The 26,329-nt window shown below is 42.9% G+C and overlaps 1 protein-coding gene across 3 annotated transcripts in view; it reads right to left on the reverse strand.

Moving 5' to 3' along the window:
* Nucleotides 1-6,275: 6,275 nt before the first annotated feature.
* Nucleotides 6,276-26,329, reverse strand: part of daxx (death-domain associated protein) — a 59,113-nt gene continuing 39,059 nt past the window's right edge. Inside the window, exons 5-6 of one of the 3 annotated variants that reach the window (XM_059957517.1) lie at nt 18,071-18,236; nt 6,276-9,151 (exon numbers count right to left, since the gene is read on the reverse strand). In XM_059957517.1, the coding sequence (XP_059813500.1) occupies nt 9,092-9,151; nt 18,071-18,236 (226 nt within the window). In that variant the 3' untranslated portion in view covers nt 6,276-9,091. Of the gene's footprint in view, nt 9,152-18,055; nt 18,237-26,329 lie in introns of all 3 variants that reach the window. The other 2 variants (XM_059957515.1, XM_059957518.1) reach the window with 2 other exon arrangements.

A 26,329-nucleotide genomic window follows, 5' to 3' on the forward strand; every position in this document is an offset into this window, starting at 1 on the left:
CCAGTTCTCAGGTTATATATTAAACCTACATAAAAGTGAATTTTTCCCTTTGAATTATTTGATACCAACAAATTCTAACCTTCCTTTTAAAATTGTAAGAAACCAATTTACCTACTTAGGTGTAACAATCACTAAAAACTGTAAGTGTCTATTTAAAGAAAAGTTTCTTACCCTATTGAATCACGTAAAAAGGATACTATCAAATTGGTCCCTTCTTTCGTTATCGCTGATTGGCCGAATTAACTCTGCCAAATGAATATATTACCTAAATTTATATAACTTTCTCAGACATTGCCCGTTTTTATTCCTAAATCTTTTTTTGATTCTCTTGACTCTATTATATCTTCTTATATATAGAATAAGCATTCTAGATTAAATAAAATTCACCTTCAGAAAGATAAAAAGCATGGAGGATTAGCCTTACCAAACTTTAGATTTTATTAATGGGCAGTTAATATAAGAAATCTTACATTTTGGTTATATTACATTAATCGTGAGGATTGTCCGATGTGGTGTTTTTAAAGCTAACTCTGTTAATAAATTCTCTATTATTTCTCTTCTTGGATCCTCACTTCCTTTGTCTCTGAGTAAATTAACTGATAATCTGGCAGTTAAACACACTATAAGAATTTGGACATAATTCTGAAAATACTTTGGCTTATTGAGGTTTTCTCTCATTCAGATGTTTTCTCTCCTTCAAAACATTCATATGTTTTGGACATACCTGAGACTTGGAAAATATTGAAAAGAAGTATTTTAAACTTTCTCAATACCTTAAGCCTAATCCTTTGACTGCTTTATTTGGTATTGTTGGAGGAAAGGGTATTATTTTGGAGTCATTTGGTTTGCACATTTTGACTTATTTCTCTTGCTATTGCTATTGCTTAAATGGAAAAATACGGCCCCTCCTATTGATGTCCAATGGTTACATGATGTGATGTCATGTTTAAATTTAGAGAAGATTCGATGTTCAATTTCTGAATCTAGTCAAGACTTTCAAACATTGTGTGGACCTTTTCTGAATTATTTTCAAAACCTTTGATTTGCTGTTAAAGCACATTTAATAACTATTTTTTTTCCTTTTTTTTTCTTCACTAATCAGCTTCAGTCTTGGTAGTGGGTTAGATTTTTTAATAATAATATTACTATATTTCAATGTTACAAATTAATTAATCTGTATGAATATAGGGTAAGGAGTCTTTATATGTGATTTGGTACAATGTATTGATATATATTTTTTCTTGTACTCTGTATTCTGTTATGTAAATTAATAAAAATATCAGAAAGAAGATAATATAAATTTCATCATCCAAATCACTGACATATAACTCAAAATCAATACCACAAGTCACTAACAGCCAACCAGAAAAAGCTCACTTTATTCCCACTCTTTTCCTCTTGGCAATCAGCCACTGCTTTATCCATGCTGGTATCTGCTGACGATACTACATTGATTGGCCTAATCTCAAATAGTAATGAGGCAGCCTACAGAGAAGAACTCATCACCCTGACACAGTGGTGTCAAGAAAACAACCTCTCCTTCAATGTCACAAAAACAAAGGAGCTGGTTGTGAACTACAAGAGGAATGGAGACAGACTAATCCCCAATGACGTCAATGGACCTGGGGATGAGAGGGTGAATGGTTCCTTGACATACACACTACTGAGGATCTCACATGGTCTGTACATACCGGCTGTGTGGTGCCTCTTTCACATCCAATGGTTGAAGAAATTTGGTATGGGCTCCCATGTCCTAAGGACTTTCTACAGGGGAACAATTGAGAACATCCCAACTGGCTGCATCACTGCCTGGTATGGGAACTGTACTTCCCTCAATCACAGGACTCTGCAGAGAGTGGTACGAACAGCCCAGCACTTCTGTAGTTGTGAACTTCCCACGATTCAGGACACTTACAAAGACAGGAGTGGAAAAAAGGCCCATAGGATCATTAGGGACCCGAGTCACCCCAACCACAATCTATTCCAGCTGCTACCATCCGTAACTGCAGCATAAAAGCCAGGACCAACAGGCTCCAGGACAGCTTCTTCCACCAGGCCATCAGACTAATTAATTCATGCTGACACAACTGTATTTCTATGTTATATTGACTGTCCTGTTGTACATACTATTTATTTTAAATTACTATAAATTGCACATTTAGATTTTTACTCAAGGATATGATGGATGTAGTCAATTCAGTGTAATAAAGTCAATTCAATTCTTTTCTGTAATACTACAGGCTCTTAACTTGTTTAGCAGCCTCATGTGCGGCACCTTGTTAAATGCCTTCTGAAAATCCAAGCACACATCAACCGATTCTCCTTTGTCTATGCTGCTTGTTATTTCTTCAAATAATTGCAACAGATTTGCCAGGTAAGATTTTCCCTTGAGGAAATCATGCCGACCATGGCCTATTTTATCACGTGCCTCTAAGTACCCCAAAAACACATCCTAACAATCAACTCCAACATCCTCCCAACCACTGAGGTTGGCCTATAGATTCCTTTCTTCTGCTTCTCTCAGTTCTTGAAGAGTGGAAGGATATTTGCAATTTTCCAATCTTACAGAATATAGTGATTTTTGAAAGATCATTACAAATGCTTTCACAATCTCTTCAGAACCCTGGGGTATACATCATCTGGTCCAGGTGACTTATTTACCTTCAGACCTTTCAGTTCCCCCAAATACCTTCTCCCTAATAATGGTAACTTCACTCTTCATGACCCAACAGCTGTAACTTCCACCATACTGTTAGTGTATTCCATAGTGAAGAGTGATGCAAAATACTTGTTCATCATTTCTGTTGACCATTACCATCTCTTGAATGTCGCTTTCCAGTGGTTTGATATCCACTCTCACCTCTCTTTTACACTTCATCGATCTGAAGAAACCCTTGGTATCCTCTTTCATATGACTGGCAAGCTTACTTTCGTATTTGATTTTTTCCTTCTCGGTGAGTTTTTTTTTAGTTGTCTTATGTTGGTTTTTAAAAACTTCCTGATCCTCTGACCTCCCACTGTTTTGCTATTATATGGTCTCTCTTAGGCTTTCATGTTGGGTTTTGACTTCTCTTGTCATCTCACAGGCATTCTAGAAAATCCCTCTCTTGAGAACCAGCACCAACCCATTTTTCCCAATCAACCTGCAATTTGAAACTGCCCATGACAATTGTAACATTACACATTTTGGCATTCATTTTCTATCTCCTGTTGAAATATGTAGACCACATCCTTACTATCTTGGAAGTCTGCATACAGCTCCCATCTGGGTCTTCTCACTCTTGCAGTTTCTTCGTTCTACTCATGATCGTACATCTTCCAACATGTCACATTTTTCTAATGATTTCATTTTTTTCCCTACAAGAACCACACCATTCCCTCTGCCTGTCCTTTCCCTACAATGTGTGTGCTTCCACTTTAAGCTCCCAGCTATAATCTTTCATCAGACATGGTTCAGTGATGCCCACAACACTGTTTACATTGCAACTCTTCCTATTGACTACAATTTTGTCATATCATCAGCCTCTCCTTCCTGGAGTCTTACTATACAGTGTCTGTTTGAAAACCAACTATCTCATCCTCAGGACTAGCACTTTGGTTCCCCCCACCCCACCAAATTAGTTTAAACCCTCTCAAACAACTCTAGCAAATTCACCCAGAAGGATATTGGTCTCCCTCAGGTTCAGGTGTAATGCGTCCCTTTTGTAGATTGCACCTTCCCTAAAAGAGATCCCAATGATCCATAAATCGGAACCCCTGACCCAGTTTCTCAGACACACATTCACCTGCCAATTCCTACCCTCACTAGTGTGTGGCACAGGCAGCAATCCAGAGGTCCTGCTTTTCAGCCTTCTACCAAGTTCCCTAAAATCTGACACTAGATCTAAGAAGCAACATACCACTTGGGTGTGTCTATCACATCCACAGAATCTTGTCTGTTCCTCTCTCAACACTACTGCAGCCCTCTTCACCTCTCTGCTCTTGAGCCACAGCACCAGACCTCGTGCCTGGTCACTGTGCCCCCCCTCCCCCCTACCTTCTAAAGTAGTAAACATATTATTGAGTGTTAACTGTATGTTAAACTCTCAACTATAATCTAAGAAAGGATATGCTGAGATTGGAGAGGGTTCAGTGGTTCAGAGAAAAGATTCCAGGATTAGGCGTCATCTGAGTGTTTAATGGCTCTGGGCACTCTCGGGGGGAGGGGGGGGGGCTCATTGAAGCCTATTGAATATTGAAAGGCCTCAATTGAGTGAATGTTTTCTGTAGCAGGGGATTCTAAGCTCAGGGGACACAGCCTCAGAATACAGGGATGCCCATTTGGAACAAAGAGATGGATTTTCTGGTATTTATCGCCACAGGAAGCTTTGGAGGCCGCCATTGAGTATATTGAAGGCAGATGTCGACAGGCTCTTGTTCAGTTAGGGCAGGAAGGGACCCTGGTTAGACCCCACTTGGAGCACTGTGCTCAGTCCTGGTTGCCTCACTACAGGAAGGATGTGGAAACCATAGAATGACTGCAGAGGAGATTTACAAGGATGTTGCCTGGATTGGGGAGCATGCCTTATGAGAATTGGTTGAGTGAACTCAGCCTTTTCTTCTTGGAGTGACAGAGGATGAGAGGTGACCTGATAGAGGTGTATAAGATGATGAGAGGCTTTGATCGTGTGGATAATCAGAGGCTTTTTCCCAGGGCTGAAATGGCTGCCACAAGAGGGCACAGGTTTAAGGTGCTGGGGAGTAGGTACAGAGGAGATGTCAGGGGTAGGCTTTATACTCAGAGAGCGGTGAGTATGTGGAATGGGCTGCCGACAATGGTGGTGGAGTCAGATACGATAGGGTCTTTTAAGAGACGTTCAGGTAGGTACACAGAGCTTAGTAAAACAGGCTATAGGTAAGCCTAGTCATTTCTAAGGTAGGGACATGCTCGGCCCAACTTTGTGGGTCAAAGGGCCTGTATTGCACTGTAGGTTTTCTATATAACCATGTAACAATTACAGCACGGAAACAGGCCAACTCAGCTCTTCTAGTCCGTGCCGAACACTTACTCTCACCTAGTCCCACCTACCTGCACTCAGCCCATAACCCTCCATTCCTTTCCTGTCCATATACCTATCCAATTTTTCTTCTATGCTCTAAAGCAGATTGGATCAGCCATGATGAAATGGCACAGCAGACTCAAAGTGCCAAATGACCTATTCTAATCCTATACCTCATGGTCTTAAGGATTGTAAGCAGCCACAGAGATGAGAGTTCTCATGTTTCTTCCCATCCGACACATTCCTTAGGGATTGAAGACTCGCAGACCCTTCCAGAGGTCAGGCATGACGTGCCCCAGCCAGTGCTATACCCATGCTGCCTCAACTGTCTGTAGATGAACAGATGAATGGGGTTGAGGGGTAATGAAGCAATGATGATGGAATGGCCTAGTTCTGTTCCAATTTCTTCATCTGATAGAAATCTCAAATTTGCATTTTTATTACTTGTCACTCCTTATGTGGAGTTAGCAGATAAAACCGATCCCATCATGTCCCTGCAGGCCAAGTACTCATCCCATTTATCAGCATCTTGGCATTTCAAGTACGTGTCTAGTGGGGAAGTTTCTGTTTTGCCATTCTTTTGGGCAGTTCCAGATTCAGGGTGTAAAACTTTTCTTCAGCTCCCTCTTAACCAGACTTAATCATTCTTGAAGGAATCTTTCCCAGTGAGACATGTTCCTACTGTTCGGGACACCTGGATACCTCCGCAGCTCAGGACTCTCTCTGTAGATAACTAATTTCCTGTTAAAATGACCAATTCCACATTTTCCCCACGTTACCTGCCAGTTCCTAGAGCTTCCAGATGCCTGTGTTCTAGTTCTCAGGATTAGAGAGAAAGGAGGAAGGTAGGGATCACTGCTGCCTAGTAGTGAACCAGGCTTGCAGAAAATCAAAGCATTGTTGGACTGCTAGGAAACAACAAACCCCATCATTGATAGCCCCCGGCAGTGTCTCAGTGTAGATCTTTATTGATACACTCTCTTCTGCAATTACTGCACCTTCCAGACTCAAGCATCTGGAAGAGTGGCAGCTCCATGTACAAAGCCATTCAGTACAGTTCAAAACATCGGGACAGGGCAGTCTGAAGTTGGGAATGGAAGAATGATTTAGAGACACCTATGACATTTCGCCAGATTTACTTATTCAAAAAATACCTTTAATGACAGCAAACAAATGGCCTTAAGACAATTAAAAGTAATCTGAATTTTAAAAAAGTGTGTTGTAAACTTTAAGAAAGACATTTCATTCCAGTTTTTTATTGTTCTCCTAATTGTTGCTCTCAACTCCACACTGGGAGTTCCTAATTCAAAACATTACCATCCACATAAAGTGAGCAGCTCCTCCTCCTTTCAGATGGGACACATTGTTTACTATCCACCCCTCTCGGGGTCCCAACGCCAGTGCACTAGATAGATTTTTATGAAGGGTATCGGCCCAAAGCGTTGACTGTTTATTCTCCTTCACAAATGCTGCCTGGCCTGCTGAGTTGCTGCAGCATTTTGTGTGTTGTTCTTGTAGTTGTTGGGACATGGGCATTTACAGAGTAGTTGGTAACTTCTTGTCATTTCAGATACGGTCTGACCTGTTGGGTAACACTGGGGCTGGGGGAAGAGGACAATAATTTATCCGCTTTGATTACAAAGGATTAAAGGCCACAGTTACACAAGACTCACCTAACATTGAAAATATGGGAAGACCAAAGAATTGGAAACCAGGAGGAATTTCTTTACTGAGTATTGTGTAAGTTCACTGACCAAGTCAGAGCAGAATGGGTTTGAGGGATTTCGAGAGGGCAAACATCTGACATACCTTTAACCAAGGTCTCATTGCGCTTCTGGAATGAAACACCAACTTTGTTGAACAGAAGGTCGTTGAGGCTGCTACAGGAGACTGAATGAATGATGTACGACCAGACTGTTCCACAAACTTTCTAAAACAGCTGTCCTTAGAAAGCAAGTCAAAAAGATCAGAAAATATTTATTAAAACAGGCCAGAAATTTTACTAATCTATACAGAAGAAATCAGATATGTGCTTTGCAGAAATGGATATATAGTTTGCTGGTAGAGAGGGTTGGTGCCAGCTGCTCTGACAACTCCAACTCCAACTCAATATTCATCACTTCTTCACCAGTGAATGCTACTTCCATCACCCTTTCAAGAGGTACAAAGACTCTGAAACAGGCCAGCACATACAAGCACACCCGTCTAAACCAACCTGTCCCTTCCCCAAACTACTTATTAACAGTGGCCCTTAAGAATTGCACCCATGCCCTGTGCCAGCAAGCCAACCTGACCTAGCGGGCAGGTGGCAAAGCCCATGTAACTGCTGTCAGAAGGGTTGTGTGGTGAACAACAACCCAATACTGAAAACTCAACAGAGCCCAATGTAAACCACTTTTTTTTTTGCACTGTCTAAAGTCAGCACCATCCAGAGAAGAGTAATGAAACAATTGTGCACAATCTAATCTTCAGGTAGTCACATGAGGTGGCCTCGTGTTAAAGTTAACCCTTGGGGGAAGAGACACTGGATGCCTCGATTGGGGGGGGGGGGGGAGAAGGACTCATTAGAGTAAGAAAATGGTAGGTTCTACAAGAAGTCAGTTGGTAGCAAGAGTTTCCAATGAAAGCAAATCTAGGAGAATGCCCTTGAATGGGCCTTCATTGAGATATCAATTCCTTTATAAACCCGGAATCTAATTCTCACCCATATTGTTGCTTCAGGAAGAGTGGCCACGAACACCACCCAGATCAGGCATCACAAATGGTAACAACCCTACATTTTGGTTGCACATCAAAGGGGATGTTCACTGCAACTGCTCAGGAACAGGGGCAAACAAGCCCTTTATTCGACAATACCAATTCTCACTTGGTCTAAAGAGGAACGTGACTGTGGCTCATCCAGTGTATAATGTGCATTCACTTCTGCTATGAGGCAGCATTTGCTTTTCTTGCTGTTTACCGTGCGCAAACCCCTCCCTTACATTGTTGTGTCTCACTGCATTTGAACATTATCCAGCTTGTCGGAGCTCCACTGCAGCGAGGGGAGTAAAATGGCAAGTCTGCCGAGGAAAGTTGATGGGGATTTTGATAGTAGGCACTCCAGGTGTAAATTCAGTGCTTTGTGACCAAGAATGAGTATTTTTTTTAAATTGAAGTTTAATACAGAACTCTACTACAGGGACCTTTAGTAAAAAAAACTGGAAAAAAAAACGAACTCCAAATCCACCCGAGGTAAGCAACGATACCAATATCTCAACAGCCAGCAAATGTGCATCTGACCCTGGCAAAGTGGCCAACTGCCTGCCTTCAACCAGTGCTTTAAAAGCACAGGCTCCAGTGGTCTAGGGGCCAGAGAGCATCAAAGCCCCATGTGATACCCCATGGAGAGGGAGAGCCCCACAGACCCATGGGGCCAGAGCCTGGAAGAGGACAGCTCTGTTCATCGGGCCAGTGAGAAAGCAAGACCAGCACAGCTCACACTTGGGCAAGGACCCTCCCCAGGCTCTGGGAAAAGCTTCAACATCTGAAATTGTGGGAAGATCTGTAAATCATTACTGTGAAGTTAGGCTTCACATCACCATCTTAAATGCCTTCTTGCTTATCCTACTGCACAAACCACTTCAGATTTTTGGAAAGTATGCAACAAGTGTTGACAAATTTTAAACACTTTTCTTTTATATAAAGTTCTGTCACCTCAATCTGAGAAGTCCCTGTCTTATTGTTCACTGAAGTGGCAGAGAATTAATTTGTACACATTTTAAAAACAACCTTCTATGGTAACACAGGACAAACTGACCATTCCTTGGTGAACCCACTCCCAGAGCAGTGGAGTGGGCATTAGGCCAGTAGACAGGAGAAAGGGGGGGGGGGGGGGGAAAACAGTCAGTAAAGCCCAGTGCAGTTAATTAACAAGCCTCTGGCCCCATCAGGATTCAAGCCCAGATAACAGAACTGTCAGCGGCGTACATCCCATAGTACCTCAGTTATCTGAGAGACAGGCACCCCACCCCCCCCTTCCCTGATTTACAGAACTCCCGGCGAACTGACCACTTTCAGTCAGAGTCAGACAAGATGATGATTTCTTCGGGGTCACACTGGGTTGCCACATTCACCTGAAACAGAAGGACAACAAGGTGAGAACCAGCTGCCTGGCCCCTACAAATATCTCCCCACTGGGGCACAGAGTCAGCAGCTCAGAAACTATGAAAGGGCATCACTAAAGGGTGAATGGCAGCGGTTGCTTTTTTACACACGTAATGGTGTGTGTGTGTGAAATGCTCTGCCAGGGTCGGGGCGCTGATGCATTAGAGGCTTTTTAGAGACTCTTGGATTGGCACCTGGAGGATAGAAAAATGGAGGGTTATGTAGGAGGGAAGGATTTGATTAATCTTCGAAGAGGTTATTAGTGGATACTGTGGGCCAGAGAACCTGTACTGTTCTATGCCTATTTTAGCATGAAAATGCCATTATCTGACTGGCAAGAATTTGCAAAGCTCTGAGATGCAGAGATTGGGAAATAGAGGATACGATAGGCAAAACAAGCAAAATACTGGAGGTACTCAGCAGTAGTGGAAGGGAACCACAGATAATGTTTGAGGTCAAAGACCCTTCATCAGAAATGACAAACTAAACACCAGAGTGCAGATACAGCAATGAATAAGCAAAAATGGGCACTGAAGATGTGCCATCCATATGGTGAGATGCAGTTTTTGTGTTGACAAGGATTGACTGGAGGCAGCCCACAAGTGTGACCAGACTTCTGGAACCAGCATAACATACCCATAACTTACTAAACCTAACCTTTGAAATGAGAGAGGAAACCATATGGCCACGGGGAGAATGTACAAACTCCTTACAGACAGCATCGGGAATTGAACCCACGTCACTGGACCTGTAAAATATTATGCTAACCGCAACACTACCATATCAGGTTGCACAATGAAGGATGATTAATAGGGTAGAATAATTCAAAGATCCTCATCGTTAGTTTCACAGCAACACAGAGGACTCAAATTTCCCAGTCAGCTTAATACACAATAAACTGCTTCAACCACTAGTGTCCACAGTCAAAAGGCACAGGTTGTCTTCTGAAGAAAGGCTGGACAGGCTTGGCTTGTGCTCTGAATAGTGAGGGAAGGACTGAGTGAAACAGAAGGCTGAGTGGTGTTGACAGTGTGGAGAAGAAAGACAAGAGGCTGCAAATGTAGTTATAAAGAAGGCAAGAGCAGCTACACTTCATTAGGAGTTTGAAGAAATTCGGCATGTCAACAAATACACCCCCCAAAACTACAGATGTACTGTGGAGAGCATTCTGACAGGCTGCATCAGTGTTTGATATGGGCGTCTACTGCACAGGTCCAAAAGAAGCTGCAATGGTTGTAAATCTAGTCAGCTCCATCTTGAGGCACTGGCCTACAAATTACCCAGGACATCTCCAGGGAGCAGAGTCTCAGAAAGGCAGTGTCCATTATCAAGGACCTCCAACACCCAGGGCATGACCTTTTCTCACTGTTACCATCAGGTAGCAGATACACAAGTCTGAATGCACACACTCAACAATTCAGAAACAGCTTCTTCCCCTCTGCCATCCGATTCCTAAATGGACATCGAACCTGTGAACACTACCTCACCTTTTAAATGTATTATTTGTTTTTTTTTTGCATGTTTTAATCTATTCAATACAAATAAGTGATTTACTTATTTATTATTAATTTTATCTACTTATTTTCTCTTCTATATTATGTATTGCATTGAACTGCTGCTGCTAAGTTAACAAATTTCACGTCACATGCTGGTGATAATAAACCTGATTTTGATTCCAAAATGCTGGCATCTTCAGCCAGGGAGAGGCCAAAAAAGCATCTCATACACTGCCCAAGCCACTGAGTTCTTAACATCTTAAACAAGGCAGGAGGTAGAAAAGGTATGCCAAATGGGTAATGTTACGATAGACATGGGGATTTCAATATACAGGTAGACTGGGAAAATTAGGTTGTGCCCAAGAGAGAGAATTTGTAGAATGCTTATGAGATGGGTTTTTAGAGCAGCTTGTTGAGCCCACTGAAGGATCAGCTATTTTAGATTGGTTGTTTCATAAAGTACCAGATTTAGTTAGTGAGCTTAAGGTACACGAACCCTTAAGAGGCAGTAATGATAATATAGAATTCATCTTGCAATTTGAGAAGAAGCTGAAATCAGATGTATAAGTAGTAGTGGGATAAGGGGAATTGCAGAGGCATGAGAGTAGGCCAAATTTGACTTCGAAGGGGAAACTAGCAGGGCTGGAGTTTCTGGGGGAAATTGGGAAGGCACAGGATAGATTCATATATCTCTAAGTCATCGTAGTAGTGTTCTAAAGGCAGGATGACGCAACTGTGGATGACAAAGCCAACATAAAAGCAAAAGTGAGGGCATATTATACAGCAAAAATTAATGGGCTAGCCAATAATATTAAGGGGGGATACCAAAATTTTTTGGAATATATAGAGTACAAGAGAGATAAGAGTAGATATTGGGCCACTGGACGATGATGCTAGATAGGTATCAATGGTGGGACAAGGAAATGATGAACAAACTAAGTATTTTGCATCAGGCTTTACTATGAAAGACACTAGCAGTGTGCCAGAAATTCAAGAGTGTCAGCGGGCAGAAGGAAGTGAAACCGTCATTACAGAGGAGAAGGTACTTGGAAATCTGAAAGGTTTGAAGGTAGTTTGATCACCTGGATTAGATGGACTACACCCCAGGGTTCTGAAAGAGGTGGCTGAAGAGATTGTGGAGACATTAGTAATGATCTTTCAAGAATCAATGGATTTTGGAATGGTTCTAGAGGACCAGAAAAATGCAAATAGCAATCGAATCTTAAAGAAGGGAGGAAGACAGAAGAAAGGAAATTATAGGCTGGTTAACCTGACCTCAGTAGTTGGGAAGATGTTACAAATCATGTGAGGATGCGGTTTTGGGGAACTTGAAGGCACATGGTAAAACAGACTGAAATCAGCATGTTTTCCCTCAAGGAAGAATCAAGCAGGAAAGATAAAGAATCAGTGGATGTTGTGTACTTAGATTTTCAGAAGGCCTTTGACAAGATGCCACACATGAGGCTGCTCAACAAGAGCCCATGGTATTACAGTCAGATACTAAAATGGATAAAGCAGAAGCTGACTGGCAAAAGGCAGAGTGAGAATAAATGGAGCCTTTTCTGGTTGGCTGCTGGTGTCTAGTGGTGTTCTACAGGAGTTGGACTTGGGACCGATTAATTTCACGATATTTGTGAATGATAATGGAATTGATGGCTTTGTGGCCAGGCTTGCAGACGATACAAAGTTAGGTAGAGGGCAGGTAGTTTTGTGAAGTAGGGAGGATGTAGAACTTAGGAGAATGGGCAATGAAGTGGCAAATAGAATACAGAGTTGTTAAGTGTATAGTCATGTGCTTTGCTAGAAGTAATAAAAGCATAGACCATTTTCTAAACTGGGAGAAAATCCAAAAAACTGAGGTGCAAAGGGACTTGGGAATCCTCATGCAGGACCCCCTAAAAGTTAATTTCCAGGTTGAGTCTGCAGTGATTTTTATAAGGATAAGGATAAGGACATAAGTTTGCTGATGACACCAAAGTTGATATTGGTACAGACTCTTGTAGAATACCAATAATCACCTTAACCAACCAGAAAAGGAGCTCTTTATTCCCACTCTTTGCCTCCTGACAATCAGACACTGCTTTTTCCACGCTAGCATCTTTCCTGCAATGCCACAGGCTCTTAACTTATTAAGCAGCCTCAAATGTGGCACCTTGTCAAAGGCCTTCTGAAAATCCAAGTATCTAACATCCAGCAAATCTCTTTTGTCTATTCGAGGTGTTATTTTTCCAAAGAATCCCAACAGATTTGCTAGGCAAGATTTTCCCTTCACGAAACTATGCTATGGCCTATTTTATCATGTGCCTCCAAGTACTCCAAATCACCATCCTTAATGATCAACTCCAACATCTCAACCCCTGAGGACCAACTGGCCTATAGTTTCCTTTCTTCTACTTCTCTCCCTTCCTGAAGATCAGACTGACATTTGTAATTTTCCAGTTTTCCGGAATCTAGTGATTCTTGAAAGATCATTACTAATACCTTCACAATATCTTCATCCACCTCTGACAATCCTGGGGTGTACACCATCTGGTCCAGGTGACTTATCTACATTCAGATCTTTCAGTTTCCCAAGAACCTTCTCTCTAGTAATGGCAACTTCACACCGACGCTCTTGAACTTCAGCCAGATTCATGCAAAATATTTATTCAGTTCGTCCGCCATTCCCCCCCATTACTACCTCTCTAGCATCGTGTTCCAGTGATCTGATATCCACTCTCGCTTCCCTTTTGCATTTTACGTATCTGAAGGAACCTTTCGTATCATCTTTAAATTTACTGGCAAGCTATTCCACCTTTTTATTCTTAATGACTTTTTTTAAAGATGACTACTGTTGTTTTTAAAAGCTTCCCAATTGTCTAACTTCCCACTAACTTTTGTTTTATTATATGTCCACTGTGGAGTATAGGGAATTACAGTGTCATGAGAGATGAGTTGGCCAGAATGTATAAGGCTACTGGTGCCTTAAAACCAGTTGCTCCGGGCAGATGGGGCTCTTTAACCATGGATGGTAGGAGAGGGAAAACTCTGATTTCAAACCTCCGCTGCCTTGCGGCTATACCCGCTCACGGGACAGGCTTTGGGAGTAAATCCTGAGGAAAAATCCAGTTGGACTCCCAAAGGTGGCTGACTGCTGTACCCAGCACCGGCATGGAAACTCCTGTGATGCTGCTGACACCAAACCGTATCGACTTTCGTTGTTCCTTGGGACCTGTCATCAGCATGGGCAACAGATGGCTCTCCATATCAGCTCCGCCTTGGCTTGCGCCCTGGAGAAGCCACTCCCAGTGACTACCAGAGGCACAGTACCCATGATCGACCACGACTGACTGAGCTCACACTTGCATATTGAAAACCCCCATGACTACTGTAACATTGCCCTTTTGGCATGTAATTTCTATCTCACATTGTAATTTGTAGACCATACCCTTACTACTGTTTGGGGGTCTGTATACAACTCCCACCACAGACTTTTTATCCTTGTAGTTCCTTAGCTCTATCACAACGATACCTGACATTGTATCATACCTGACCTTGTATCATTTTTGTGAACCCCCTTTGAACCCTCACCAGTGTCAGCACATCACTTCTAAGAAAAGGGGCCCAAAACTGCTCAAATACTCGTTACCTGTGCTTTATAAAGTCTCAACATTGCACCCTTGCTTTTACCTTGGGGCCTTAACTGTACTGATTTGGACAAAGATGAATGCACTGCAATCAGTTTTGCTGACAAGCACAAACTGGAAGGTGACACAGACCCAGTGTTGAAAAGTTTTCATAGCTGGGAGCGGGCAGGAAGTTGGCAGCTAGAGTTTAGTGTGTGAGGTTTCCGAATTTGAAAGGAGACAGCAGCAGAGTAATGGAGATTTGGCAATCCAAGTGCATTAACCAAGCAGGTACAGACCATAAACACGGTTAAACAGCATATCATTCCATCCAGAGTCAGCCCCATCCTACAATTAAAAGCTCAACCCCTCACCCTCTACCAGTCAGCCCCAAATTAAAGCTCAGTCCCCCCCTTGCAGCCCGCCACAAAATACAGAATAAGACCACAAGACGTAGGAGCTGAATTAAGTTATTCAGCTCATCAACTCTGCTCCGCGATTCCATCGTGACTGATTCCGGATCCTACTCAACCCCACACACCTGCCTTCTCACCAAATCCTTTGATGCCCTGACTGTTATGAAAATGATGAACTTTTGCCTTAAATACACCCACGGACTTGGTCTCCACCGCAATCTATGGCAGAGCATTCCACAGATACACTACTCCTTGGCTTAAAAAAATTCCTCCTTACCCATCTGAAAAAAAACATCACCCCTCAATTTTGAGGTTGTTCCCTCCAGTTCTGGATATCCCCACCACAGGAAACCACTAAACACAGAAAGATAGAAAACCTACAGCACAATACAGGCCCTTTGGCCCACAAAGTTGTGTCAAACATGTCCCTACCTTAGAAATTACTAGGCTTATCTACAGCCCTCTATTTGACTAAGCTTCATGTACCTACCTAAAAGCCTCTTAAAAGACCATAACGTATCCGCCTCCACCACCGTTTCCCATTCCACACACTCATCACTCTGAGTAAAAAACTTACCCCTGACATCAGCTCTGTACCTACTCCCCAGCACCTTAAACCTGTGTCCTCTTGTGGCAACCATTTCAGCCCTGGGAGAAAGCCGCTGACTATCCACATGATCAATGCCTCTCAACATCTTATACACCTCTATCAGGTCACCTCTCATCCTCCGTCGCTCCAAGGAGAAAGGGTCGAGTTCACTGAACCTATTCTCATGAGGCATGCTCCCCAATCCAGGCAACATCCTTGTAAGTCTCCTCTGCACCGTCTATGGCTTCCACATCCTTCCTGTAGCGAGGCGAACAGAACTGAGCACAGTACTCCAAGTGGGGTCTGACCAGGGTCCTATATAGCTCCAACATTACATCTTGGCTCCTAAATTCAATTCCACGATTGATGAAGGCCAATACACCATAATCCTTCTTGACCACAGAGTCAACCTGCGCAGCTGCTTTGAGCGTCCTATGGACTCGGACCCCAAGATCCCTCATATTCAGCCATCATATTTAACCTACCAAAATGAACCACTCCACACTTAACTGGGTTGAACTCCATTGGCCACTTCTCAGCCCAGTTTTGCATCCTATCAATGTCCTGCTGTAACCGCTTACAACCCTCTACACTATCCACAACACCTCCAACTTTTATGTCATCAGCAAACATACTAACCCATCCCTCCACTTCCTCATCCAGATCATTGATAAAAATCACGAGTAGGGGCCCCAGAACAAATCTCTGAGGCACTCCACTGGTGACCAACCTCCATGCAGAATATGATCCTTCTACAACCACTCTTTGCCACTCTTTTGCCTTCTGCCTTGCTGAAATCCATATACACTGCATCACCTGCCCTTCCTTCATCAATGTGTTTAGTCACATCCTCAAAAAATTCAATCAGGCTCAGAAGGCATAACCATGTTGACTTCTCCTAATCATATTATACCTCTCCAAATGTACATAAACCCTGCCTCTCAGGATCATATTATACCTCTCCAAATGTACATAAATCCTGCCTCTCAGGATCTGCTTCATCAACTTACCAACCACTGAGGTAAGACTTACTGGTCTATAATTTCCTGGGCTACCTCTACTCCCTTTCTTGAATAAAGGAACAACATCTGCAACTCTCCAATCCTCTGGAACCTCTCCCGTCTCCATTGATGATTCAAAGATCACTGCCAGAGGCTCAGCAATCTCCTCCCTTGCCTCCCGCAGCACCCTGGGGTACATCTCTACCAGTCCCAGTGACTTTTTCAACTTGATGCTTTCCAAAAGCTCCAGCACATCCTCTTTTTTAATATCTACATGCTCAAACTTTTCAGTCTGCTGAAAGTCATCACTACAATCACCAAGATCCTTTTCCATACTGAATTCTGAAGTAAAGTATTCATTAAGTACCTCTGCTATTTCGTCCGGTTCCATACACTCTTTCCCAATGTCACACTTGACAGGCCCTATTCTTTCCACGTCTTATCCTCTTGCTCTTCACATACTTGTAGAATGCTTTGGGATTTTACTTAATCCTGCCCACTAAGGCCTTCTCATGGCCCCTTCTGGCTCTCCTAATTTCCTTCTTAAGCTCCTTCCTAGTAGCCTTGTAATCTTCTAGATTTCTAACATTATCTAGCTCTCTGAACCTTTTGTAAGCTTTTCTATTCCTCTTGACTAGATTTATTACAGCCTTTGTACACCACGGTTCCTGTACCCTACCATAACTTCCCTGACTCATTGGAACATACCTATACACAACTCCAGACAAATATCCCCTGAATATTTGCCATATTTCTTCCGTACTTTTCCCTGAGAACAGCTGTTTCCAATTTAAGCCTCCAATTTCCTGCCTGATAGCCTCATAATTCCCCTCACTCCAACTAACTTGTCTGTTCCTATCCCTCTCCAATGCTATTGTAAAGGAGATAGAATTATGATCACTATCTCCAAAATGCTCTCCCACTGAGAGATCTGATACCTGACCAGATTCATTTCCCAATATCAAATCAAGTATAGCCTTTCCTCTTGTAAACTTATCTACGTACTGTGTCAAGAAAACTTCTTGAACACACCTAACAAACTCCACCCCATCTAAACCCCTTGATCCAGGGAGATGCCAATACTTGGCATCTAGTATTAGGGTTAGGGTAAAACTTTACCAAAACTTCTTCCACATTCACCCCAAATTCTTCTAAATCCCAGTGAGTTTAGGCCCAAAGCTGCCAGACACTCATGTTAACCCCTTCATGCCCAGAATCATCCTCGTGAACAACCTCTAAGCTCTCGCCAATGGATATCTCCTTTCCGAGATAAAACTGCTGGCAATACTTCAAACGCAGCGTCATCTCATTGCCTTTGTATTTTATTCCCCTGGAAATAAATGCCGACATTACATTTGCTTTCTTTATCGCAGATTCGACCTGTAGATTGACCTTCTTGCACAAGGACTCCCAAGTCCCTCTGCACCTCTGATGTTTAAACCTTCTCCCCATTTAGGCAAGTCTGCACAATTGTTCCTTTTACCCACATGCATTATCATACATTTCCCAATACTGTTTTCCACCTGCTACTTTTTTGCCCATTCTTCCAGGAACCTGCTAGAGTACTCAGCAGCTCAATCAGCATCTCTGGGGAGCAGAGAGAGAAATAAACATTTCAGAGCTGATGAAAAGGCCTGAACAGTGGTCCTGTGTCTGATGCTGCCAGACATACTGAATATCAGCAGCACTGATTCTCAGGACCCTCAGCGCGAGCATCTTTTCCACAACCAGGAGAAAGGATGGCAAACTGAATGAGTTTACTTTACCCTTTTGTGCCTTACAGGACTGGGCTGGGAGCTGGTGACCACGCTGACAAGAGGGGAATCAGCTTGGGTGGAATCGACGGTAGGAAGCGGGCTCTTCACTCCAACAGAGGACGGTGCATTATCCGTTAGCAGTTCCTCTGTCCCTTCATCAGACTCCATCACCTCAATCACCTCCACAATGCTGTTTTCCAGTAGACAAAAACAGAAAAATTAAAACCAACCTTGTCAGCAGATGATCAAAGATCACCGTGAACGATGATAACTTGCAGCAGTCTGACCAGCCTTTCTCAAATATGAGAAACTCTGTTGATGCTGGAAATCCAGAGTAACACACACAAAATGCTGGAAGAACTCAGCAGGTCAGAGAACATCTATGAAGAGGAATAAACAGTCGGTTTTTCAGACAAAGGCTCTTCTTTAGGAGAGGAAGGGGTAAGGTGCCAGAATAAACAGATGGGGGTTGGGGGTGAAATGGGAAGGAGGATAGTTAGGTGATGGGTGATGCAAGGTGGGAGTGCAGTAAAGGGCTGGAGAGGAAGGAATCTGATAGGAGAGGAGTGTGGATCATGGGAAAAATTGGGTGGGGACAGGGGAATATAAGAGGATGGGTGAGAGAATTTTTTTTACTGGAAGTAGAAATCGACATTCATTCCATCAGGTTAGAGGCTACTCAGACAAAATACGAAGTACTGCTCCTCCACCCTGGTGGTGATTCATTGTGGCACAAGAGGAGGCTGTGAATCAGCATGTCAGAATGGGAATCAGAATTCAAATGTTTGGCCACCAGAAGTCCTGCTTTTGGCAGAAGGAGCAGAGGTGCATGACGAAGCAGTCCAACTTAGGACGGGCCTCACCAAAGTAGAGGAGGCTACACTGAGTGCATAGGACCTCTGCAGATTTGCAGGTGAAGTGTTGCACACCTGGAGGGACTGTTTGGGGCCCTGAATGAAGGTGAGGGAGGAGGTGAATGGGCAGGTGTAGCACTTAGGCCATTTACAGGGATTAGTGATGGAAGGGAGATTATTGGACAGGGATGAATAGACAAGGTAGTCATGGAGGGAGGGATCTCTGTGGAAAGCGGGGGATTGGGGGATGTAATGGTATGTTTGGTGGAAGGATCACTTTGGAGATAAAAATGGGAGTTGGGGGGGGGGCGATCTCATTGAAACCTAACGAATGCTGGAAGTCACTTTTTATATATTTATGAAAGTCTTGAGAGGAGATGATTTCACTCAGGTCCACGACCCAACTAGAAATGGCACAGGCCACTACATCAAGAAAAAGATTTGACCAGTGACCAATTTGATTTGGGATTGATTAGCATTGATTAGCAAGAGCAAATTAATGGAAGGCAGGGGCAGGCACTGCAGGTTGCGGATGTTCTCTTATTCAAGAAAGGGAGTAGAGATAACCCAGGAGATTATTGGCCAGTGAGTCTTACTTCAGTGGTTGGTAAGTTGATGGAAAAGATCCTGAGAGGCAGGATTTATGAACATTTGGAGAGGTATAATATGATTACGAATAGTCAGCATGGTTTTGTCAAAGGCAGGTAATGCTGTATGAGCCCGTTGAATTTTTTGGGGGTGTGACTAAGCACATTGATGAAGGTAGAGCAGTAGATGTAGTGTATATGGATTTCAGCAAGGCATTTTGCAAGGCTTATTGAGAAAGTAATGAAGCATGGGATCCAAAGGGACATTGCTTTGTGGATCCAGAACTGGCTTGTCCACAGAAGGCAAAGAGTGGTTGTAGACAGGTCATATTCTGCATGGAGGTTGGTGACCAGTGGAGTGCCTCAGGGATTTGTTCTGGGACCCCTACTCTTTGTGATTTTTATAAGTGACCTGGATGAGGAAGTGGAGGGATGGGTTAGTAAATTTGCTGATGACATAAACCTGGGTGTGTTCGGGACATTGATAGGATGCACAACTGGGCTGAGAAGTGACAGATGGAGTTTAACCCAGATAAGTGTGAGGTGGTTCATTTTGATAGATCAAATATGATGGAATATAGTATTCATGGTAAGACTCCTGGCAGTGTGGAGGACCAGAGGGATCTTGGGGTCCGAGTCCATCAGACACTCAAAGCTGCTACGCAGGTTGACTGTGGTTAAGAAAGCATACAGTGCATTGGCCTTCATCAATCCTGAGATTGAGTTTAGGAGCCGCGAGGTATGTTGCAGCTATATAAGAGCCTGGTCAGACCGCTCTTGGAGTACTGTGCTCAATTCTGGTCGCCTCACGATCGGAAGGACGTGGAAACCATAGAAAGAGTACAGAGGAGATTTACAAGGATGTTGCCTGGATTGGGGAGCATGCCTTATGAAAACAAGTTGAGTGAACTCGGCCTTTTCTCCTTGGAGTGACAGAGGATGAGAGGTCACCTGATAGAGGCGTACAAGATAATGAGAGGCATAGTTTAAGGTGCTTGGAAGTAGGTGCAGAGGAGATGTCAGGGTTAAGTTTTCTATATAGAGTGGTGAGTGCGTGGAATGGGCTGCCAGCGGTGGTGGTGGAGGCTGAAACGATAGGGTCTTTTAAGAGACTCCTGGGTGGCTACATGGAGCTTAGACAAAGAGGGTTATAGATAAAGCCGAGGTCGTTCTAAGTCAGGAACATGTTCGGCACAGCTTTGTGGACTGAGAAGCCTGTATTGTGCTGTATGTTTTCTGTGTGTCTGGCATACAATAGAACAAAAATTAATGGGAAGCTTTTAAAAGCAACAGAAGGCAACTAAAAGAGTCATTAAGGTAAAGATGGAATGTGAAAGTAAATTAGTCAAGACAAGTCAACTGTTATTGTCATTTCGACTGTAACTGCTGGTACAGTGCATAGTAAAAATTAAACTAAATTTTTCAGGACCATGGTGTTACATGACACGGTACAAAAAACTAGACTGAACTACGTAATAAAAATTTTAAAAAAACAAGAGAAAGCTGCACCAGACTACAGACCTACACTGGACTGCATAAAGTGCACAAAAACAGTGCAGGCATTATAATAAATAATAAACAGGACAGTAGGGCAAGGTGTCAGTCCAGGCTTGGGGTATTGAGGAGTCTGATAGCTTGGGGGAAGAAACTGCTACATAGTCTGGTCGTGAGATCCCAAATGCTTCGGAGCCTTTTCCCAGACAGCAGGAAGGAGAAGAGATTGTATGAGGGGTGTGTGGGGTCCTTCACAATGCTGTTCCCTTTGCAGATGCAGCGTGAATTGTAAATGTCCGTGACGGCAGGAAGAGAGACCCCGATGATCTTCTCAGCTGACCTCACTATCCGCTGCAGGGTCTTGCGATCCAAGATGGTGCAATTTCCGAACCAGGCAGTGATGCAGCTGCTCAGGATGCTCTCAATACGACCCTGTAGAATGTGATGAGGATGGGGGGTGGGAGATGGACTTTCCTCAGCCTTCGCAGAAAGTAGAGACGCTGCTGGGCTTTCTTTGCTATGGAGCTGGTGTTGAGGGACCAGGTGAGATTCTCCGTCAGGTGAACACCAAGAAATTTGGTGCTGTTAACGATCTCTACCGAGGAGCCGTCGATGTTCAGCGGGGAGTGGTCGCTCCGTGCCCTCCTGAAGTCAACAACCATCTCTTTTGTTTTGTTCACATTAAGAGACAGGTTGTTGGCTCTGCACCAGTCCGTTAGCTGCTGCACCTCCTCTTTGTAAGTTGACTCGTCATTCTTGCTGATGAGACCCACCACAGTCGTGTCATCAGCGAACTTGATGATATGGTTCGAACTGTGTGTTGCAGCAGTCATGGGTCAGCAGAGTGAACAGCAGTGGACTGAACACACAGCCCTGGGGAGCCCCCGTGCTCAGTGTGATGGTGTTGGAGATGCTGCTCCCGATCCAGACTGACTGAGGTCTCCCATTCAGGAAGTCTAGGATCCAGTTGCAGAGGGAGGTGTTCAGGCCCAGTAGGCTCAGCTTTCCAATCAGTTTCTGAGGGATGATTGTGTTGAACGCTGAACTGAACTCCTATGAACAGCATCCGAACGTACGTGTCTTTTTTGTCCAGGAGGAAGGTGGTGGCAATGGCGTCATCTGTTGAGCAGTTGGGATGGTATGCAAACAGCAGGGGGTCTAGTGAGGGGGGCAGCAGGGTCTCATGACGAGCCTCTTGAAACACTGCATGATATGGATGTAAGTGCAACAGGACGATAGTCATTTAGGTAGGACACTGAAGACTTCTTCGGCACGGGGACGATGGTGGCGGCCTTGAAGCATGTTGGAATGGTGGCGCTGCTCAGAGAGATGTTGAAGATGTCAGTGAGAACATCTGCTAGCTGGTCTGCACATCCTCTGAGCACTCTACCAGGGATGTTGTCTGGTCCAGCAGCCTTTCCGTGGAGTGACCCTGCACAGGGTTCTTCTCATGTCAGCCATGGAGAGACACAGCACCTGGTCATTTGTAGGAGGGGGGACTTCCTCGCCACCACGTCATTTTCTGCCTCAAACTGGGCGTAGAAGTTATTCAGTGCATCTGGGAGGGAGGCATCACCTGCACAGTCAGGTGATGTTGTCCTGTAATTGGCATGTTTTGCCCCTCTGATGGCTCGGGACAGTTTGGCCCTTGCTGTTGTTAGAGCTGCCTTGTCACCTGCTCTGAAGGCGGAGTCGCGGGACCTCAGCAGCGCACGCACCTCTGCGGCCAATAATATTACCATGTTTCTTCAGATACTCAAAGTGTCAAGAGAGGCAAGTGGATATTGAACTGCTGGAAAACGATGCTGGACAGGTAGTAATTCGGGATAACAAAAAAGCAGACAAACCGGATAACTCGCAGTATGGTGGAAGTTCCAGAAGTCATGAAGGTGTGAAAATATCATTACTAGAGAGAAAGTTCTTGGGAAACAGGAAGGTCTGAAGGCAGACAAGTCACCTGGACTAGGTAGTCTATATCCCAGAGATCTGAAAGAGTTGGCTGAAAGATTGTGGAGGCATTATAGGAACGGAATGGAGGGTTATGGGCTGAGTGCGGGCCAGTGGGACAAGGTGAGTGTAAGCGTCGGCATGGACTAGAAGAGCCGAGATGGCCTGTTTCCGAGCTGTAATTCTTATACAGTTATATTTATATATTAGTAATGATCATTCAAGAATCTAGATTCTGTAACGGTTCCAGAAGATGGGAAAATTGCAAATGTCATTCCACTCTTACAGAATTGAGAGTGGCAGATGGAAACTATAAGCCAATTAGTCTAATTGGCTGGTTGATTATTAGGATGAGGTCATGGGGTATTTGGAGGCACATGATAAAATATGCCACAGTCAACATGGTTTCCTAAAGGGAAAATTTTGCCTGACAAATCTGTTGGAATTCTTTGAAGAAATAACAAGCAGGATAGTCAAAGGAGAATCAGTTAATGTTGAGTACCTGGATTTTCAGGTGGTCTCTGACAAGAGGCTACAAGCCCACGGTTTTGCAGGGAAATTTCTCGCACAGTACCTGACTAGCAGAAGGCAAAGAATGGCAGTAAAGGGAGCCTTTTCTGGTCTGCTGTCTGTAAGGAGATTGTACGTTCTTCCTATGTCTGCATGGGTTTCCTCTGAGGCTTCAGTTTTTCCCACAGCCCAAAGACGTACCAGTTGGTGAGTTAATTGTTCATTGTAAATTGTCCCATGATTAGTCTAGGATTAAATCTATTGTAGGGTTCCACAGCTCAAAGGGCCAAAAGGGCCTATTCCGCACTGTATCTCAATAAATAGTTGTAAGATAAACTTTGTGAACCCTCTGCAATTGCCTGGTTTTCTGCATTAACTACTTCTAAAATGTGCTCTGATCTTCATCTAAGTCATAATAATACAAACACAATCTGCCAAAACTAGCAACACCAACAATTATATTTCTTCTTGTCAATACCTGGTACAGTGGAGATTCTCTTGGGGCACGAGATGGAGTAACTTGTATTTTGGCTTTGCTCTGTTCATTTTTCAATTTTTTTGCCACCCTTTCACTATCTATATTAAAGTGTTTATTACACTTTTATATGCCTGAACTTTGATTTTTAATCACTGAAGATGAATACGAGAGGGCAAAAGGCATCAGCCGAAGGCAAGGAAGTCGGTAATGGAAGTGGAAGGAAAGGAGGAGATTCTAAACAACTTAAACAGTCTCTACTCACTTTGGAAGCTATGTTGAAGCTCCTGGATGATAAATTTGATTTAAAAAAATTTCTACTTAGGAAGTATTGTTAAAGGAGATCAAAAGTAGATTGGGAGCTCTTAAGCAGGAGAGTGAAAAACAACAGCACCAGATTTCTGAACTCGATGAAGCTGGAAGACCGATCGCAGACTGGATGCGTTGGAAAAGAAATTAACTTTGACTGCTCAAACACTGGAACAGTATAAACTCAAGATTATTGATCTGGAAAGTCGCAGTCGTAGACAGAACCTGTGAATAATAGGACTCCGTGAAGACGTTGAGAGTGGTGACGTTAGTAAATTATTTTCTCAATTTTTAATGGACGTGTTCAGCTCTGAAGCTCTCTCTACTACCCCTATACTTGATCACACCCTCTGGACTTTAAGAGCAAAACCTCCTAAAGAGTTGAAGCCTCGACCCATTACACTCCAATTCCACTATGTGCAAACTAAGGAGCATTTAATTCAAACTGCCCATCAGAAAGGGGTTATTGAACACAGAGACCTCAAGCTGCGTCTGGTTGAAGACTACTGTCCTGAGGTAATGTGAGAAAGATCGCTTTTTAAACCGAGCTTTATCAAAGAAGGTTTCAACCAGATCTACTATTTCCAGCTCGTTTAAGGATTGTTCCGGCTGATAAATCACGTAAATGGTTTAAATCCGTGGAAGAAGCTCAATAATTCCTTGATGACCAATATTCGACCCCAGCTGTCTAATAAATTTACTGTTTCTTCATGACTGTATTCATTTGGTTTATAATAGCCAATTCATAGACCTAGACTTTTGAAGTTTGAAGATTTTTGCCCTTGGTTTGATAACACTCGTACTGTTTTGGAGTATGGATATTTATCAGGCTTCTATGTTAAAATTCCTTTTTTCTCCTTTATTATTTTATTATTTTCAACTGTTCGTTTTTGAAAATTAAGAATTTGATTTGGTGATTTATTGTTTTTTTTCCCCCTGAAATATTAATAAGATTGTATTCTGTTTCACTTAAAGAACTCACCTATCAAAATGTTTTGTAAACGGCTGATTTTTTTTTAAACACTTGCTCGGGGTTGTTTATGGCATTCCTTTCTTAATGTTTTGACTATTTAATAACCAGTTTATAGATTTGGACTGTGAAGTTCTGCCCTTGGTTTGATAATACTCATATTTTGCTTTGGAGTATGGATGTGTGTCATGCTTCTATGTTAAAGTTCTTTTTTTCTTTATTAACTTATTTTATTATTTTCAATTGTTCACTTTTGAAAATAATTAAGCATCTGATCTGGTGATTAATTGTTTTATTTCCCTGCAATATTAGTAAGATTGTACTCCGTTTCATTTTTCAAGATCTCACTTTTCAAAATGTTTTTTATGGCATTCCTCTTTCAATGTTTTGACGATGGGTGGTATTTTGCATTTTTTTAAATTTTGGAGATCTGCAAGAGTGGGGGTAGGGGAGTTTCCAGGTAGCTTTCTGGCTGTCTATTGGCCCGTTTTTGGGCTTTTGTGGGTGGGGTGGGGCTATCTAGTTTAGTTTTTTCAATTGGGCTGATCTGAAACTACAAGTATGTCTGAATTGTCGTAACTTCAGGTTCAACTTTAAACCTTTTTCCCTCTTCCTGATTCACGAGTTTCCTATACAGTAAGGTTAACCCTTTACATACCATATGGTTTATTCAAATAAAATGGATAATATTATTAACTTTGTCTCACGGAATACGAATGGTTTGAACCATCTGATTAAACGGAAGAAGATTTTAAAAGTTTTTTTATAAATTGAATGCTCAGATTACCTTTGCCAGGAAACTCATGTGAGGAAGGAGGATGATCAGCGTTTTTTTAGGCAACAATTTCACTAACTCACAAGGTGAAAGGTGTATATATTTTTATAGACTCTTCGATTTCATTTGTTCACTAATCTCAAACCTGAATGGTAGATTTCTATTAATTACTGGTTTATTTTATAACCAGCAAGTTGTTCTGGTTAATACCTATGCACCAAATGCTGACTATCCTGAATTCTTTAAACATCTATTTGCAAGTCTTCCTAATTTAAATGAATATATATTGATAACAGGCAGAGATTTTAACTGTTGCCTGAATCTCTTGATAGACAGGTCTGCGTCCAATCAGGTACTTCCAA

Source organism: Hypanus sabinus, assembly GCF_030144855.1.
Source record: "Hypanus sabinus isolate sHypSab1 chromosome 5 unlocalized genomic scaffold, sHypSab1.hap1 SUPER_5_unloc_2, whole genome shotgun sequence".
In the NCBI taxonomy this organism is placed as follows: domain Eukaryota; kingdom Metazoa; phylum Chordata; class Chondrichthyes; order Myliobatiformes; family Dasyatidae; genus Hypanus; species Hypanus sabinus.